The following is a 20,735-nucleotide window of genomic DNA, read 5'->3' as shown; positions in this document are numbered from 1 at the left end:
TCAAATAATACCGCTTCTGCATCAAGGGGACTGGATGTGTTTCATAGAGCTTCAAGATGCCTATTTTCACATACCAATCTCTCCAAAGCATCAGAAGTTCCTACGGTTTTGCATCCAATCAAACCACTTCCAATTCATGGTCCTGCCCTTCGGGCTGAAGTCAGCTCCTCGCACATTCTCAAAGTGCATGGCAGTAGTAGCTGCTTTCTTGAGGAAGCAGCACATATTAGTCTACCCTTACCTAGACGACTGGCTTCTCAAGAGTGCGTCTCCCACTCTTCTGCAACAGCACCTCACGCATTGCATTCACCAGTTGCATCGGCTCGGTCTGCATGTAAACTTCAAAAAGTCCATCCTCAATCCAACACAGAGGATACACTACCTAGGCGCAACTCTGGACTAAGTCAACGCAAGAGCGTATCCTTCGGAGGAGAGACTATCATCCATTCTCCACAAGTCTCAAACTCGCCTGAAGATACCTCAGCCCACGGCCAGGCAGATCTCCTCTCTGCTGGGGTCCATGGCCTCGTGCATTTTTCTTGTTCCATATGCCAGGCTTTACATGAAGCCTCTGCAGCAGACTCAGGGGGATCAATGGTCCCAAATCTCCAACCGTTGGGAGGACAAGTAATCAATACCTCTTTCAGTCCAACTCTCCATACAATTGTGGATGCGACAGTTTCATCTCATCGTGGGAGTTCCTTTTCAATAGGAAACGCCCCAATAGACTCTGGTAACGGATGCGTCCCTTCAGGGATGGGCCGCTCATGGGATCATTAAAAATCCAAGGGATGTGGTCAGAGAAAGAGCAACAATACCACATAAACATGCTGGAACTCAGAGCAGTACATCTAGCTCTCAAAGCGTTTTTTCCTTCAGTCACTTCGGCTTCTCTGCTTGTTCAGACGGACAACACAACAACAATGTACTACCTGAACAAGCAGGGGGGAACCAGATCCAGACCCCTGTCGCTGGAAGCACAGGCGATTTGGAAATGGCTTCTGGCACGAGACATGAAAATATCTGCGATTCACTTACCGAGCGTCCTCAATGTCCAAGCGGACGACCTAAACAGGCATTTCGCAGAAGCACACGACTGGGTGCTAAAACAAGAAGTGGTACAAGACATATTCTGCAACTGGGGAACACCAGACATCGATCTCTTCGCGGACGCTGGAAACGCAAAATGCTGCTTCTTCGCCTCTAGATACCCGCAACCAGGTTCCAAGGGGAATGCTCTGTGGATAGATTGGTCAGAGACATTACTCTACGCTTTTCCACCGATTCCACTCATTCCCATGGTGATCATGAAGCTGTACAAGTCCAAGACAGACATGATCCTGGTTGCTCCAGAGTGGCCTCACCAGTGGTGGTACCCGGACCTTCTTCAGCTGTCCAAAGTACCACAAGGGAGGTTGCCATGTCATCCGGATCTGCTGACCAGGGCGGGCAGCAAGGTGTTCCACCCCAACCTGCCGTCCTTGAGGTAAGCAGCATGGCTCCTGAGTTCATCCAATATGGACATTTAGGCCTCTCTCAGGACTGCATGCAGATATTGAAGGAGGCTAGGAGAGCTTCAACGAGAAAGTCTTATGCTTTTAAGTGGAAGCGTTTTTACATGTGGTGTACTGCTGAAGGTCATGACCCTTTTTGCGGTCAGGAACAGGTACTGTTACCATACTTACTGTATTTGGCCAAAGCAGGTTTACAATACTCCTCCATAAAAGTTCACCTGGCAGCGATAACAGCATATAGAAAGTCTCCCACTCAGGCTTCGTTCTTTCAAATGCCAGTTGTTAAGGATTTCCTGGAGGGTCTCAAGAAGGTCTATCCTCCCGTTAGGGCTCCATCTCCTCCCTGGGAGCTGAATGTAGTCCTCTCTAAACTAATGGGTCCCCCATTCGAACCCATCCACAAAGCTTCCCTTCAGCATCTTTCGTGGAAGACTGCTTTTCTCGTGGCAATCACATCTGCTCGCAGGGTAAGCAAGATACAAGCCTTATGCTCTACAGAGCCTTATCTCGTTTTTCATGCAACTAGAGTGGTGTTACGTACTCACCCGAGGTTCCTTCCTAAGGTGGTCTCGGAGTTTCACATCAACCAGTCAATAACTCTTCCTACTTTCTTTGCCAATCCTGCCCCTCCGGCTGAGAGAGCTCTGCACTCTTTAGATTTAAAACTAGGTTGAAATTCTATCTTGTCAAAACAAAAAGTGTACGAAAGTCTGACCAACTGTTTGTGAATTATGGTCTGTTAAACACTGGTTTTCCTGCCTCTAAAATGTCAATTTCTAGATGGATAGTGTCATGTATTATGTTATCAGTGGGCACAAAAGCAGCTCCTGGGCAAGCCAAGAGCGCACTCTACAAGAGGCAAAGCTGCTATATTAGCAATGCTTAGGAATGTATCTATTCAAGAAATTTGTAAAGCAGCCACATGGCGTTCGATTCATACTTTCGCACGCCATTACTGCCTTGATTCTGATACTCAGGCTTATGCTCAGTTTGGTCAAGCATCCCTGAGAAATGTGTTTGTTTGAAAGCAGTTATACCTTGGCACTCTAATATTTAACAGAAAGCAATTTTTATATGGTAATCTGCTGAAAACAAATGGCCTATTGAGGAACTCAAATCAGTAATTCTTTTTGGTATGTTATCTCACAGGTAAGAAAACATAAAAGATGCATACATCGACCCATCTCTCTGCTCCCCTTCCCGGCCAAGGTCATCGAGAAAATTGTTAACAGACAGCTAACCTGATACCTCGAAGAGAACAGAATCCTGGACCCTTCCTAGTCAACCACAGCACCGAGACCGCCCTCATCGCCACCACCGACGACATCAGGACCCTGCTAGACAACGGGTAGACTGCAGCACTCATCCTCCTAGATCTGTCCGCCGCCTTCTACACCGTCTGCCACCGCACACTATGCGCACGCCTCCACGCCGCAGGGATCCGAGACAAGGCTCTGGAATGGTCCACCTCCTTCCTCGCCGGCAGAACCCAGAGCGTCCGCCTCCCCCCGTTCCGAAGCCTCCTAGATCATCTGCGGCGTACCTCAATGATCCTCCCACAGCCCGACCCTGTTCAACATTTAAAGAAAAGGAACAAGCTAGGTTAGTACACCACCTAATGTAAGAATATTGTAGACTCTAAGTAATCCTAGATCCTACCTTAGAATCAATCAATTTCAACAGATATTTAGTAACTATTTCGCAATAGGATATATACAATGTCCAATTCATAAACCGAATTCAGAAATCCAAAACAAGTAGTATTCTTTAAATTTCTTATTAAAAATCCATATGTAGATTAGACTCCTCAGCTCACACCGCCGACACGTGTTTCGTCTCTTTGCGAGACTTTTTCAAGGCAGATATTGTAAACACGTATAGTATTAATCTGTAAAAGGCCAACCCCTCCACGTTTTCCCTGTGTCCGAAAAATTGAAGCCCTCAAAGATTAGTGATGATAATTTGATAAACACCCAGCCGTCTCATATAGCACAAAATAAATGAGGAGTTTTTAAATGGAGATGCCACTTCTAGATATCTTCAAATAACGAGATGTCAATTATTGATGTGGTTGGATAATCCCGGCCTATTAATTCAGCATCGAATGTCACAAAGTAATTCTAAAAGTTTATTTCTTTCTCGCGAAGTAGAGTTCAACAATATAATGTCGCGGCTTAGCACAGCATCATATCAATAATGGGATGCCCTTTGTGTAGTATAGTCTGGCTGTGTTCAAAAACACGTTGTAGCCAGTGAGCACCCCCTTGTGTATATTGATCGCAAGAGACCCTGATAAGTCTCGAATAAGACACGTAAGTGTCAACCACCAAACACCAACACGAGCCGTCATTTACACGGCCCCGCTCGCACACGTCGCCCGACAGCACGACCTCAACATAATCTTCTACGCCGACGACACTCAACTGATCCTCTCCCTCACCAAGGACCCCATCACCGCCAAAGCCAACCTCCATGAAGGAATGAAGGCCGTTGCCAACTGGAGGAAGATCAGCCGTCTGAAACTGAACTCTGACAAGACGGAGGTCCTCATCCTCGGCTCCAACCCGTCAGCCTGGTACGACTCCTGGTGGCAGCCCCGACCCCCACCGACCACGCACACAACCATGGTGAACACCCCCACCCACTACACCGGACACACACTCGACCCGATCTTCTCCTCCAGCAAGGACATCGCCTTCAGCCACGCCACGGGACTCCACTGGACGGACCACAGCTGCGTCCACTTCAGCTTCAGAAGGACCACGCTCCACCACCACCAGCAACAGGTTCCCCGCAGAAGCTGGAACAAGATCACAGCCGACCAGCTCGCGACTTCCCTGAGCAAGAACCCGCCCACCAGCACAACGAACCCCAGCCAAGCGGCCACCAACCTCACGAAATGGATCAGCGACTGCGCAGACGACCTCGCCCCTCTGAAGACCCCACCGAGCAGACCCGACAGCAAGAAAGCCCCATGGTTTAACGACGAACTCAAGAGCTCCAAGAAGAACTGCAGAGCACTCGAGAAAACCTGGCGCAGAGACCCAACACCGGACAACATGACTGCCCTCAAGCTCGCCACCCGAAAACACCACCAACTGATCCACGCCACCAAGAAAACCGCATTCAAGGAACGACTGGACAACAACGCACACAACAGCAAGGAACTCTTCAACATCGTGAAAGAGCTCTCCAACCCTTACGCCGGAATCAACGACATCATCCCTTCGCAAGACCTCTGCAACTCCCTCGCCTCCTACTTCCACAACAAGATCGTGGACATCCACAACAGCTTCAGCACTCAACCGACGCACGGAACGACAGAACCACCGCCCCCCCACCACCACCCTCCGCGCCTGGACCCCGATCAGCATCGAAGACACCACCCGCATGATGAACTCCATCCACTCCGGATCTCCGACAGACCCCTGCCCTCACCAGGTCTTCAACAAGGCCGACACTGTCATCGCACCCCACCTGCGGGACATCATCAACACCTCCTTCGACACCGCCACCTTCCCGGAGAGCTGGAAGCACGCCGAACTCAGCGCTCTACTCAAGAAACCATCAGCCGACCCCACCGACCTTAAGAACTACCGCCCCATCTCGCTGCTCCCGTTTCCGGCTAAAGTCATCGAGAAGACCGTCAACCAGCAACTGGCCGCCTTCCTCGAGAAGAACGGTTCCCTTGACCTCTCGCAGTCTGGCTTCCGGGCCAACCACAGCACCGAGACCGCCCTGATCGCAGCTACCGATGACATCCGAGCCCTGCTCGACAACGGAGAAACGGCGGCCCTCATCCTCCTGGACCTCTCCGCGGCCTTCGACACCGTCTGCCACCGTACCCTAGTACAGCGCCTCAGCAACGTCGGAATCCAGGAGAAGGCACTGGAGTGGATCATCTCCTTCCTCACCGGAAGGACACAGAGAGTCCGCCTCCCCCCGTTCAGATCGGAGGCCACCGAAGTCATCTGCGGCGTTCCTCAATGCTCCTCGCTCAGCCCAACACTCTTCAACGTCTACATGAGCCCCCTCGCAGCCATCGCACGCCAGCACAACCTCAACATCATCTCCTACGCCGACGACACCCAGCTGATCCTCTCCCTCACCAACGACCCCGCCACCGCCAGAGCCAACCTACACGAAGGGATGACAGACGTAGCCAAATGGATGTCGAACAGCCGCCTGAAACTGAACTTGGACAAGACGGAAGTCCTCATCCTAGGATCCTCACCCTCCGCCTGGGATGACTCCTGGTGGCCCCCCGCCCTGGGCAGCGCACCCAAACCAACAGACCACGCACGCAACCTGGGCTTCATCCTGGACTCCTCCCTCTCCATGACCAGACAAGTCAACGCCGTCTCCTCGTCGTGCTTCAACATCCTGCGCATGCTACGCAAGATCTTCCGATGGATGCCTTCCGAGACCAGGAAGACAGTCACCCAGGCCCTCGTCACCAGCCGTCTGGACTACGGCAACTCCCTCTACGCCGGAACCACCGCCAAACTCCAGAAGAGACTCCAGCGGATCCAGAACACCTCAGCACGACTCATCCTGGACATCCCCCGCCGCAGCCACATCTCCGGACACCTGAGAGACCTGCACTGGCTCCCGGTCAACAAGAGAATCACCTTCCGGCTCCTCACCCACGCACACAAAGCCCTACACAACCAAGGCCCAGGATACCTCAACAGCCGCCTCAACTTCTACGCTCCCAAACGCCAGCTTCGATCGACCAGCCACGCCCTCGCCGCCGTCCCCCGCATCCGAAGAGCCACCACAGGAGGAAGGTCCTTCTCCTACCTGGCCGCCAAGACTTGGAACTCCCTTCCGACCCGCCTCCGCCTGACCCAAGACCACCTCGCCTTCAGGAAGCAGCTCAAGACCTGGCTGTTCGAGCAGTAGCGGACCCCCCCCCCCCAGCGCCTTGAGACCCTCCGGGTGAGTAGAGCGCTATATAAATGCTCGGATTGATTGATTGATTGATTGATCCTCGACTCAACGCTCTCAATGACCAAGCAAGTCAACGCCGTCTCCTCCTCCTGCTTCAACACCTTCCGCATGCTCCGCAAGATCTACAGATGGATCCCGACAGATACAAGAAAGACAGTCACCCAGGCCCTCGTCAGCAGCAGACTCGACTACGGCAACACCCTCTACACTGGAGCCCCGACCAAGCTCATCAATCGACTACAACGCATCCAAAACGCCTCGGCACGACTGATCCTCGATGTACCACGACACGGCCACATCACCCCCCACCTGAGAAACCTACACTGGTTCCCTGTCAACAATAGGATATCCTTCAAGCTCCTCATCCACGCACACAAGGCACTCCACAAGACCGCCCCAGCCTACCTCAACAGACTGCTCTCCTTCTACACCCCCAACTGCCAGCTACGCTCCGCCGACCTCTCACTCGCCACCGTCTCCCGCATCCGAAGAACAACCACTGGCGGGAGATCCTTCTCCCACCTCGCCGCCAAGACATGGAACACCCTCCCACTGAGCCTACGACAGACCCAAGACCTGCTGACCTTCGGGAGGATACTAAAGACCTGGCTGTTCGATCAGTAGCGGCCCCCACCTCCCCCCAACCCCTTGAGACCCTTGCGGGTATGTAGTGCGCTTAACAAATGACTGATTGATTGATTGATTGATTGATCATTTCAGTTAGAAGAAAACAGCAAATTGGTATATTATCTGTGTACTAATATACCAATTTGATGTTTTCTTCTCTCTGAAATGATGTATGCATCTTTTATGCTTTCTTACCTGTGAGATAACATACCAAAAAGAATGACTGATTTGGGTTCCTCAATAAGCCATTTGTTTTCAGCAGATTACTATAGAAAAAATTGCTTTCTGTGAAATATTAGAGTGCCGAGGTATAACTGCATTCAAACAAACAAATGTAATAACGGGTTTCTCGGAAATACCAGTTATGCTAATATCCTTGGGTAGTGGGATGTCTCTGTTACCTTGAAGGGCACCGTAATTTTGAAGACATTTAAACCATAGAAAAAGACAAAAATTGTAGAAATTGATGAGCGACTGTCGAAACCGCCACTACCGCCGTGTGATATTGTAAAATCCCCAAGAAATTTGTTTGGGTAATATATGTTGGTAAAATGTTTTGATATGCTGGTATTCTTCCGCAGGGTGCGGGATGGGCTTGCTACTCTATTCAGTGCTTATGACTATTGATGAGTATCCCCTGGAAGAGAAGGATAAGTTACTTACCTGTAATCCTAGTTCTCTTACAGGGGTATACTCATCAAAGTCATAAGCAACCCTCCCTCCTCCCCGGGCGAATACCAGGCCTATATATGTACCTGTTACCAATACTGTGATTACACTGTTATACTCCGTCCAAAGGAACTAACCTAACTGTCACCTGTGGTGCATGATGGGAGCCTGGGGGTTCCTGGAGGTCTTAAAGGCACAGCGCCAATTTTTCCAATTGTTTTCTATGTAGCCTGTCTAGGGTAAATCTGCCTCTATGATCCTGCCTTTTTTACCTTTGAAAATAAAGGTTGTGTGTTTCAAAGCAAACTCAGGGCAGTTTTGTTCTTTACATATATCATATATGGTGACTTATATGTCTTTGTTTTGTCAAATGTAAAAGATTTACAAGCAATGATGGCAGTTTTTTTGGAGCCTAGTATTGTGTTTTCAGGCTGCATATGTATATATATATATATCTATATCTATATATATATATAGATATAGATATATATATATATAAAGAATGGACAGAAGCGTGAAGCTTATTTAAAGAGTGCCCCCCGGTTGCGAGAATTACAGGAGACAAATTGGATGGAAGAGGCCCCAAGTGAGCCCGCCTCGATTAGGGGAATGGAATTTTGCAGCAGCTAGGGTATGCGGAAGAACTGTCTGAAGCACGGCAACCTCGATCTTCGAGGAAAGATGAAAGCTGCATCAGTGGTCGTAAAGCTGTACCTGCACACTGTGGCTGAGGTATGGAACTTTCCTTGTAAATGCGTGATTCGCACTCGGCACACGCTGTGAAAAGTGAAGGTTTTACCAATATCGACACTGAAATCCAGGTAAAAGAAACGGGGGACAGGTAAAGAGCACTCTGGGAACTGTAGTCCCATATAATTGAAGGAGAAACCCACGAGACATTACAGCAATGGGAACCTTGAAAACAAACTTTTTGGGAGTTACTATAACCAAAAGACATTTGTTGGTACTTACCCTTGCAGTTGGGATGAAATATATTTGTGTAAAACATCAAAGAGTGGTGATTGAACTGTCCCCTTAAAGCTGGAAGAATTTTGGACTTGGTCCCTTTTCAGTGTTTATGAAGCTACGTTTTTTAAACCTGTAACGAGCCCACTGGTGTAGAAGCAACTGGCATTTGACAAAGAGTCATGGGACTCGAAACGCGTTATGCCTGAAATATTCATTTTAATAAAAAGCAACCTGAAGAGAATTGCTGGTGTGGCCTGGATTGCGTCGCAGTAGCAGCGCGTGAGCTTTTTTGGATCTTACAGAAGTGCCTGACACACTTCAGTACCGGGCCCACGATCCGTGAGGGAGAGGCGCTCTCATGTCAGAAAAAATGGACAGAAGCGTGAAGCTTATTTAAAGAGTGCCCCCCGGTTGCGAGAATTACAGGAGACAAATTGGATGGAAGAGGCCCCAAGTGAGCCCGCCTCGATTAGGGGAATGGAATTTTGCAGCAGCTAGGGTATGCGGAAGAACTGTCTGAAGCATGGCAACCTCTATCTTCGAGGAAAGATGAAAGCTGCATCAGTGGTCGTAAAGCTGTACCTGCACACTGTGGCTGAGGTATGGAACTTTCCTTGTAAATGCGTGATTCGCACTCGGCACACGCTGTGAAAAGTGAAGGTTTTACCAATATCGACACTGAAATCCAGGTAAAAGAAACGGGGGACAGGTAAAGAGCACTCTGGGAACTGTAGTCCCATATAATTGAAGGAGAAACCCACGAGACATTACAGCAATGGGAACCTTGAAAACAAACTTTTTGGGAGTTACTATAACCAAAAGACATTTGTTGGTACTTACCCTTGCAGTTGGGATGAAATATATTTGTGTAAAACATCAAAGAGTGGTGATTGAACTGTCCCCTTAAAGCTGGAAGAATTTTGGACTTGGTCCCTTTTCAGTGTTTATGAAGCTACGTTTTTTAAACCTGTAACGAGCCCACTGGTGTAGAAGCAACTGGCATTTGACAGAGTCGTGGGACTCGAAACGCGTTATGCCTGAAATATTCATTTTAATAAAAAGCAACCTGAAGAGAATTGCTGGTGTGGCCTGGATTGCGTCGCAGTAGCAGCGCGTGAGCTTTTTTGGATATATATATATATATCCAGCTCCATTTCCTTCAAGTTCCGAACTTGCAGGAAATGGAGCTGGATTAATACTTGAGAGCATCGCCACGCCGTGAAAAGGAGAGGACATCGACTCCAAACAGTTTGTTGGACCGGAGCAGCACTTCGCTGGGAGAGCTGCGCAAGGAACCATATAGCGGTGAGGAGACAACGATCTTTTCTATATACTACGGCATACTTGGCAAGACGTAAGGGGGTTAATGCTCTCATTAGTGAAAGACAAGCGCTAACAATATAAAATGGATGGCGCTATGTTTAACGAGGCATCACGGCATGAAGCCGTCAAAGGAATGTTCAAAAAACATAAGGAAGGAATAACACCACCCTCCAAAGCCAACCCGCCCAACAAATTGAGTGATCGACTGACCACCTTAGAAAGACTCTATGAAAGGGAGGTCAGAAAGTGGTGGGAGGCGACTAGCCTACAACATTATTTCGATGAGCAGATGGTACCAAGGGGGCTTAGAATATATACAGTTCCGTCGTATGAGAACCCCGATCCACAATTACTAACGGATTGGGAGGAATTGACATCGCATTACTGTAAAGGCACCCTGGGTCTCCTGATAAAATATGCCTGGAGTGATCGTGAAAAGGCATTAATTGAGATAAAAACAATGGAGGAAGAATTGGCTAAAATGGAGGAGGATAAGGAAATGATTGACAACATGAGGACGCAGATGAAAATAAGACTTGGCAAATATGAACAAAAAATCAAAACACGTAAACAAGAGAAATTTGACCGTGATCAAAGAGATTATTCCCAAGGTCGCATTCTTACGTTTGCCCGGAAATTCGATGCTCCTAGAAAAGAACTAAACAAGAAAAGTGGGCAGGCATCGACACGGAGAGTGGAAACCTCAGAATCCAGTGCAACGGAGAATGATTCGGCAGATGATACATCTATGAGGGATAAAAGCCAAGCAATAACATCTAAGATGACACCTTTTCAGGACGAATTTCAGGTAATCCAACAGGCATGGCTACGGGGAGGCAAAAACAAACCCCCGGAGCGAGAAGAAGAAAAACGAGAAGAGGAGGCGGGGGCAGGAGTTGGAAGGGGTCGCGGAAGACCCAAGAGATCCAATTGGGTGAACAGGAAGAAATGAACACACCCAAAGATACAATAGAGGACATCACTGTAATAAATCTAACACCAAGAGTCCTCACTGCCACTGAAAATAGAGTTCTAAGTTTAGGACTCAGTTTCTGTCCAACAAGTCACCTCGAATACACGCAAACGCGTATTGACCTGTTCAATTTCGTTCGAAAAATAAAATTGCACAAATACTTTAAAACAAGACCATCCTCGAAGAACCAAACTGGAATACATACGAGGACCACTGCCACTGATGCACTGAAAGGGAATGACTTACCAGCGGTAGAAACCCTGCAAGGTCTTGCACTTGAGGAATACACAAGCCAGCTCCCGTCATCTACCGAGGAGGAAGCAGTAAGAGCAGCAATCTTGGGGATTGACCAGGAAAGAGAGGAGAGCGGCTATAAACTAAGATCGCATTTCAATCCACAATTAACGTTAGATGCCATCGATGTATTCTCAGAAGCAATGACTAATGATCTACAGAAATACAGGGTACAAAGTGCAAAGACTAGCAAAAATAGAGGGAATGAGAATATAAATCAGGATGAAAGAAAAGCAATTTTGAATCTGATGCATGACACCAGTGTGATAATCAAGCCTTCAGATAAAGGCGGTAATGTTGTCCTACAAACCAGGGAAAATTACTGCAAAGAGGCAATGAAACAACTGCGGAATATAACAAACTATGAATTGTCATCTAAAGAACATTATGCTGTCAGCATACAAAAATATGATGATTTGATCTACAGCTGGTATCGCAGAGACATGCTAGGCAAAGAGGAATATTTATTCCTACGAAGTAACAACCTGACAATTCCAACATTTTATCACATCCCCAAAATTCATAAAAACAGCATTGATCCCCCAGGTAGACCCATTATTTCATCACACAACAGTCTAACCGAACACTTATCGATCTTTATCAATCACTTCCTCAATCCATTGGTACAGCAACTGGATTCCCACATAAAAGATACAAAGGACTTTTTGAAAAAAATTGAAAAAGTAAAATGGGATCCAAGTTACAAGATGCTAGTGTTGGACATAACAAGCTTATACACCTGCATCAGTCATGATAAAGGCATCAAGGCGGTGGAACATTATCTCAAAAAACGACAACTGAGGTTTTTGGAGCACAACCAGATGTTGGCAATTTTTGTGGAATTTTGTCTGGAAAACAACATTTTTTTATTTGAGGACGTCTATTACAGACAAACATCTGGAACTGCGATGGGTACCTGCTTTGCCCCCAGCTATGCGAATTTATTCGTAGGCTGGTGGGAGGAGCAGGTGCCCAGGTCGCTGGAAGTGGATGGAGAGAAAGGCTGTGTAATCAAGTGGTGTCGTTATATAGACGACTTGTTTATAATCTGGCAAGGATCAGAACATACTGCCAAGGCCTACATTGACGTCCTTAACATAATGACATGAATCTGAATTTTAGCGGCACAATAAGTAATATCAGTGTGGAATATTTGGACTTGAAGGTATTTATAGTCGACAATAACATAGAGACATCTCTTTTCCGGAAAAGCACAGCCGGAAACTCGGTACTATATGCCACAAGTAACCATCCAACTGCGCTAATTCAAAGCATCCCTTATGGAGAGCTACTCAGGCTCAAATGGGACAGTTCCAGGGATTCAGATTTCAGACTTGCAGCATCAGCTTGTATCAGCAGATTCCAAAAAAGAGGTTATGCGATGGCCACATTACAAAATGCTTTAAACAAGGTCAATGCACTACCAAGATCGAATTTGCTAGCAGACAAGTGTTGTATTTCCACAAAGTCTAACAAAGAAACGGGGAAGTTCCGGCTGGTAACCCCCTATTCGGCGGAAGCTAACTACTTGAAGCGTATGCTCAGGAAAAACTGGCATATATTGAAAACCGACAGCTGTATCAAAGATGATATTCCAGATTACCCGTTGGTAACCTTCAAGAAGTCAAGGTCTCTTGAGGACATGTTGGTCCAAAGCCATTTGAATAAAATCGATAAAAAGCCAAACACACTTGCTGACCTAAAGGGTTTCCATCCATGTCATCATTGCAAAGCCTGTGCACACAGCAAGAGAGTGAAAAATTATGAGATACCGAACACAGGAATAGTGAAAACAATCAATAAATACCTTACCTGTGGTACCCCCTACGCTGTATACTGTCTCAAGTGTCCATGCGGACTAATGTATATCGGAAGTACTATCAAACCCCTGAAATTAAGGATTCTAGAACACCTGAGAGCAATTGATAAAAATGATCAATCATATCCTGTTGCTAGACATTTTCAGGAAAAACATTCAAGCAGCAGACATCACTTGCAATATTTTGGTATAGATTTCGTACCAGAGAATCCCAGAGGAGGAGACAGACTACATAGACTTAGAAGACTTGAGTCTCGATATATCATAGACTTAATGACTAAACATCCGAGTGGATTGAATGCGGGGGAGGAATTGGCATCTCATATCGGATTTTAAATTTTGATTCAATAGACACCTCCAGTATGTAAAAACTATAGTGTGGCAATGAATTGATATGGGCGTGAATCACATTACAAGATATCGGTGTAATAATTATGCAGAATAATGAGTTTAAAATCTTTCATTGAATTTGTGACTGTTTACCAACTTGCTTTAAGAAAAGTTATCTAGTCTGATAATGTGAGACAAGACTGTTAGGATAAAAGTGTAAAATGTGCAATTATTTGTAAATCTTTAACAAAAATATTCATGTATTCCTTTCACAATGTTAAATTTTGAATTTTAGGTTTTGAATAATGGTTTAAGTAATAACCAAGTGTTTTGGCAAAATAATTTAAAATCAAGGGAGATTTGCCGATCCACGGCAGTATCAGTGTAACTCGTTGCGAGTTATGTAACAATACATTCGGTCTTTAATTATGGGACAGAATGAGGTGACATTTGAGGGTATGTAATTCCTAGATGGCGGATATAGATCAGTGATGTATATTGCCATACTCTAGCCGATACACGGCGTAATAACAGGTCACATTGAATTTTATGCGGGAAATGGAAAAATATTTTTTGATTTTTGCGCAGTATAAGATGAAATCAATTTTGTTCCATTCATGCTCGAGATCACCATGAGCACGTAGATGGGCTAAAATATGTAGCAATGCCATCATGTTATGTACTGTGACAACACGCAATGAACCCTATGAACAACATCCAATATGGAGTATGAATTTTAGTCCCTTGTTTGTTTTGCCGATGATCACGTGCACGCTGTTAAAAACATGGCGCCGACCATCAATGTTTGTAACATTGATAAAGGCGGAGCGCCGAAACGCGTCTGTTGCGAACTCTAAAATAAATATCTTAGAGTTACGACGGAGTGCGTGGTTTCTTTGGGTGAAACTTTGTGGAAACCGTGAGCTGGATATAGATATATATATATATATATATATATATATATATATATATATATATATATATATATATATATATATATATATATATATATATATATGCATATTATCTATCTATATATATATGCATATTATCCATCTATATATATATATATATATTATTGGCTATTGCTCCGGGGTCCCACACATGGGCGGAACTATTCCGTGCTTATGACTTTGATGAGTATACCCCTGGAAGAGAAGTAGGATTACAGGTATGTAACTTATCCTTATGTCACTCCTTCAGACTTCTCGTTTGTCGCCGATGGTAAAGGATATAGCTCGCTCGAAAAGAGTGACAACAAAAACGCGAGCACCACGAAGTAAAGCAACGCGTGATTAGGCAGCCATCCATCCGCTCTGGGTGTGTATGTGGCTTTGTGCATGTTTTTCACCGCAGTGATGCTGTTGGCTGCTTGTTCGGTTTGGGTGGAGAGTCTGGAATGCCAAGCGAGGGCATGGCTGAAATTCTGTCCCCGTCTTGTTCTTTAACCTTCCTTAAGTGCCCCAGTCCGGTCGTGGACTGTGCAAAGGGCTACTCAAAGAACGTGGGTGGCAACAGGGAGCTTGTTGAAAACACTAGCAGTGCGAATGCCAAGCAGCTGGAAAACTGGGAACACGTCGCTTTTAGATAAAGCTAATACATTGAAGTTTTATTTCACTATTTTACTTCTTGCCAGACAATATTTCCCACAAGGCAAACTGGTTGTTCGATGTGTAACCGGTTTAGATCACGACCGGAGGTTTTTATTTTATCAAGAAAACATTCAAATCTGAACAGAGTAAAGCATGTTCCTTTGGCGATTAAAAAAAACCGCGGACCTTGAGGTTGGATTGGACGTCTTCCTGCAGCTTTGTAGACGTGTTGTAGCTATTTTGTGATTCATTCCCAGCGAACATGGATGCTCCTACACTAAAACTGGAAATTATGAAAACAAATTCAACATTTTGACCGAGCTTGGGGAGGCACTTTATCTTTAAATGGACAGTGCGTTTTTGCTTCAGCTTTATTTGTCTCCTTCCACCAGGAGCCAGGGCAAATGCTGAGCTGGCATTATCATGTCTTTGCTTCACTTCGCTTAGCGTTTCGATATCAGGAGCGAGGTTGTGTTATTGTGAAACATGGTGATATCCGTGTTGTGTGTGGGTTGGGCGTACTCCCATTAGATGACTGAGGATATATACTTACGCACGTTTACCTCAGAGCAACCAACAACGTGAACGGCTGGAGCAGGTTTGGGGAGGTGGTGGTTTGAAGCCTTGATTCTAAGCACCTTGTGCTGTTCGCGCGCGGAAACAAGGGAATTGTTCCGGATGTTTACGTTGGCAAGAGGAAAGCACAGGTTGGTGTCCGTGCCCTCTGATCCATATCCTCGCGTGTCTACGGACATATTGTGGCCGGATAATGATTCCAACAGTGCAGCATGTTCCTGCACCCAGCCCCCAGGCCTTCCTCTCAAATGGCGCCTTAGAAAGAGCTTTTAGGGGACACTGAAACGACGTGTATTTCCAAAGGTGTCAAACGCCAATGAGCGGTTGAAGGATTTGAAGCAGCTCATTCTGCCCATAGTGTTTGCAGTCCAAATCAGTGTGCACCAGCGCTGAACCTTAATGCTTTTCTCTCTTATCCTCGTCTCTCAACGGGTGTGCATTCGCTTGCCACGCCTTTTGTTGTCTTCTTTTACCTCATAGTGCCGGGGTGTGTTCATTGGTCCCGTTGCTACTTCACAGTACATTAGGCTGGTACTCTGGACTGCAGGTGGCAGAGCTTCTCATAATCTAGAACTGAAGGTTCTTGAAATCATTAGTATCACAAATGACCGCACGTGCCCTTTACCCTAGTGACGGCCCAAGAAGTGAAAGTACAAACAATAGCTCCCGATGAAATCTGAGATGGCAGATAAAACCCCTTCAAAATGTGTAAAGCAGGGTACCATAAGGTCACAGCGCTGGTGACAATCTACTCTAGGCCATCGGTAAGTCATGCATGGCACGCGCTGGGACCGCTCATGGGATCTCCACTGCAGGAAGGTGGACCTTATTCATGCTCTCTCAAATTGCATTGGAATAAGGGGTATTTTAAAAGGGGAAGTAAACTATGCTGAAAATAGAAGTGAAGTTGATATGATTGGTTACTGTCCCCACAAAATGCCTGGCAATCAGTTCCTTTGTGGTTTCTGCATGAAGGGAATGCATCTCAACACCAGTGTGTCCCAGAGGCACTTGGATTCAGTATGGATTTCAATGAGTTACACCTTAAAAAGTTACTGAGTTTAGATTTGAGCGTAATGGAATTACAATTTACATACCTTTTAATTGGAAAAACATTTTACAATACCTTAACGACTTACTTGACATTTCAGAGGTGCAATACGTCTTCTAAAAATGTACCCTTTACTGGGAAACTGTACGGTATATCAGCATATGTCAGTGGCTTTCCCTGGCTATAATCTCCACCTGAGATGGGAGGTATTTTCTCTCTTCACGGTCAGGACTGTACTTTGAGTATCCACAAAAGTATGTTCATTTAAAACACACATCCCCGCCCCCGGTCATTACCATGTTTACACCAATCTCTGGGTTCTGAAAAACAGCTTTTACCACCAGTACGAGACACATGTTTTTACTTGGCCATAGCGGCTTGATCATTTCTGAGACTCTACATGAGATTGATGTCTACAAAGAAACCTACAACTGTATACTAGTCAGCATGGTAAGAATGTTAAAACCATGCTTTGTCCCCCAAACGTATACACTCTGTGACTTTCCTATTTCCCCTCACGTCAACTGGTTAGTTATGATTTCTATAATGATAATTTGTAACTAAATATAAAATGCTTAATAAAAAATATTCAAGGAAGTTACTTCTACCCATCGGTCAAAAGGTACTACTACCAAGAGTTCGGTGATATCCTCTGTTTTGTACATGCAATGAAAGGACAACACGGTGATAACAAGCAGATTCCCCCTAACCCCTCCTCTAGGGATCATGGATACCTAACCAGGAAACTACATTGTATTACCAGGTCTAAGCAGTTAATCTTTTTTTTGGAGTAAAAACGTATCACCAGAAATTGGTGCAAGGATACCTACTGAAAGCATCAATTCTCCTATCTCCCCCTAATCGGGGGCGGCTCCTCCGTTGGAGCGAAGGAGCATCGCCACACTTAAATGCCCCCAAGAAGAAAAAAGAAATGGTAATTCATTACCATTTCAATTTTTATCCCCAGTCACGTACATAGCATCAGAACGGGGTCGGGCTGCTGCTGAGTGATAGCAGCAGGGAGGAGGGTGGGCACACGGGTTAAAGTGTGCATGTCTTTTTGGACGGCCATCTTGCGATGGCCAGCCACACGTGTTCTTTAAACATCTCTAACCCAGCTGTCTCATGGCTGCTTGTTTAGAGCACATGCAAGCATCCTGAGCGCTGAGGAGCTCACGATTGAGGCTGCTCCCTCCAATCAGAGCTCTGCTCTCATGCTGCTTCAGAGCTGCACCAGGATTGGTCAAGGGAGTTTACTGGTGGCCTGGCTGCAGTCGTGACAAGGGCGTCCGGAACAAGGAGGTCCTGTCTAGTTCGGTAAGTATTTAAAAAAAAAAAAAAAAAAAATGTTATTTGTGCAACCACCCTACCCCATAGATACCAGCTGCCCCCACCCCGTACCTGCATTAAATTCTGCAATATTTGTGTTGACCCCTGTCGATAATAACCACATGTAGATGACTAGGTGACATTAGACCTTTTCTGAAAACTCAATTTTATTAAAAATAATTTGTATTCGTCTTTTTCTTCATTTACAGTCTGCGCATTTTATCACATTATACTGGAGCACACGATCAAAAGCAAATTCAGCATTTTTGCTGTATTGCTGCATCATTCATCAGATGTTACGCAAGAAAAATCTGAATCCCTCGTACTGTGTATTTGCTTGTATTTAACTGCCCAGTAGTTTCTATTCTGGCATTTCGCTGCCAGGCTTTTGGTTTGTATTATTACCTGTTTGTAGGATTCGTCTGTTTTGTTTCTTGTGATGGAAAGTTTCAATTGCCATACATACTAAAAAAATATTTAAAAAAAAGTTTTTTTTGTATGTACTTCATGAATGTAATACATTTTGATATTCTTTCAAGTTTTCAAACTCCTGACTATTTTCATTTAAGCATCTATGTTGAATTTGCTTTAGTGGTGTGCTCCAGCATAATATTATGCATAACACCTGGTAATTATATCGTAATTTCCATGTTTCACACTTTGCTGCAGCAAGAGCACCCACCTAATATTGTCATTTGAACATTAGAATATGTACAGGTTGGGTTGGCGCGATTTTGCTCTCACCACTGCAGCAATCTGTAATAGTTAATATCCGTATTTTTACTGTGGCTTGATGATCTAATGTGAGTGTTAACAACCTGATTGTGTGCTTTTTTTCAGAGGGCTTGGTGGTGAACTTATGAGACCAGCAGGTGAGTTTAAGAAAGCATGAGACTCTGTAACAGAAACATAAGTAATTTAGATGGCCAAAGTGGACCGTTTAGCACAACCTTTTTGCAAAAACATCCGTCACGAATGGGTTGGCAAATGTTCAATAAGTTGAACCAAGAGCAAGGCCACTGGAATTATGCGGTAGGGTTGACTGTATAATGTGGAACGAAAAGGCGAAATATGTGGCATAATTCTGTTATGTGAGTGTAAGATTTAATTGTTTTATTTTTACACAAGTTAAAACTGGGTTTCACATCACACACCAATACCATCACAGGTGATTAGCCGCGCTATACAAATCCTGATTGATCAATACGTAACTGAAAAATGACAAATCAACCTTTGTTAAGGGCTTTCCACTGCCCTGCAATAAGTGTTGCTTAATTTTTAGTAACTTTTGTTCCATCCGAGCTTGAAATTTTTTTTTTTGTTAAAATCTGTAGATTATGCAGGAGATGAGGGATTATGTAGCAAATCCCTAACTATGTGGAAAACATGGCAGCAGCAGAATCACATAATTCCAGTAGCCCTGATGCAGATGGTCATGCCTTTTCATAGTGTCTGTGCTGGACCTAGTTTCATTGAAAAAACATCTGAAGGGCACTGCTTCCCAGCTCCTGCAGAAACAGTCAAGACAATACATGTGGCATTCATTTATAAGTCTGTATGCTGCAAATGTTATTAAAGTTTTAGAAGACTAAATAGAAGCTCTGAAGATTGTTACTGGAAACTTCTACAAAATTGCTTTTGTACCTCTTGCTGTATTCAGACTTTTACGGCATCAGAAGCAAGTCATATCATCTCTTTGCTAAAGCCAGGGACCATTTCCATTGGCAATAAAATGCCCTTAATGTAAAGAATCACTGGTCAAAATGCCGTAATTCATAACACCCAAACTATGAGGTGGTCCTTCTCGGGTGCTTCAGCCTTTTTCTGTGACTCTCTCCCAGTAGAACTGGGGACCCGAACCTCTCTCCTGGCATTTGGAAGGAGATTGAAAACACATTTACTCCAACTATATCTAAACTATCTGTCTTTGCACTTCACTCTCATTTTTTAAACTTCCTGCTAAATTGAAACAATTGCTCTCTGACTTTCCATGTTCTCCTTGACTATGTAGTCTTCTTTCCAATGTTTTACAACTGGCTATTTCCTTCAACATGTTCTCTCCTTCTGATCGAGACATCTAGCCACAGATTCCTTACCTTAGACTATCCCAGGCGTCATGCTGGATCCAGAAGACTTTTGCTTGAGTAATACCCTTGTGCACTGGTAGGTGGAACCGGTCAGCTCCGTGTGACTTCGTCAGCATCACCTATATAGGTGCCACCTCGGCGTGCTGACGTCAGTTCTTTTCTATCCACGGCAGCTAGCGCAGATCCATGCAGAGAGCCACCCTCTGTCACCTTTTGACCGTTTTTTTTTTACTGTTTTGTCTACAATTTTTGGTGTATAGGTTTTCCCTCAATGTCAAAGAAGATCCCTTGATTCAAACTGTGCGGCACCTGCCACCGTACCATGTTGGTAATGGATCCACACTTAATTTGTTTTTGGTGCCTGGAGCATGACCACAACTCACCGTCGGTCTCCGACTGCCAGGTCATGGCTCTGAAAGCTTTGAGGGACCGGTCCCTGAAGCTGCTTGCGGCCCAGCGTTCGACTCCACGTTGCTCGCCCTATAGGTTTTGTTTCCGGTCGAGAGGACCGTCTGGGTGCCGTTCAGGGAGTCCTAGGGCCTCGCCCCCCTGCTGGAAGTGGTTGAATCGGTCAGGTGAGAGGCAAAAGAAGCACAACAAGTCGAAGCATGCTTCCTCTTCTTCACATT

The 20,735-nt window shown here is 45.3% G+C and overlaps 1 protein-coding gene across 3 annotated transcripts in view; it reads left to right on the top strand.

Moving 5' to 3' along the window:
- TBCD (tubulin folding cofactor D) overlaps window positions 1-20,735 on the top strand; it is a 2,437,462-nt gene that overhangs the window by 1,602,309 nt on the left and 814,418 nt on the right. For all 3 annotated transcript variants that reach the window (XM_078654702.1, XM_078654704.1, XM_078654703.1), the window contains one exon: window positions 18,860-18,891. In XM_078654702.1, the coding sequence (XP_078510828.1) occupies window positions 18,860-18,891 (32 nt within the window). The remainder of the gene's footprint in view (window positions 1-18,859; window positions 18,892-20,735) is intronic.

The sequence above is a fragment of the Lissotriton helveticus genome, chromosome 7, assembly GCF_964261635.1.
Source record: "Lissotriton helveticus chromosome 7, aLisHel1.1, whole genome shotgun sequence".
NCBI classification, from domain to species: domain Eukaryota; kingdom Metazoa; phylum Chordata; class Amphibia; order Caudata; family Salamandridae; genus Lissotriton; species Lissotriton helveticus.
The sequence above is the reverse complement of the archived record's forward strand: the minus strand, read 5'-3'. Positions and strand labels throughout refer to the sequence as shown.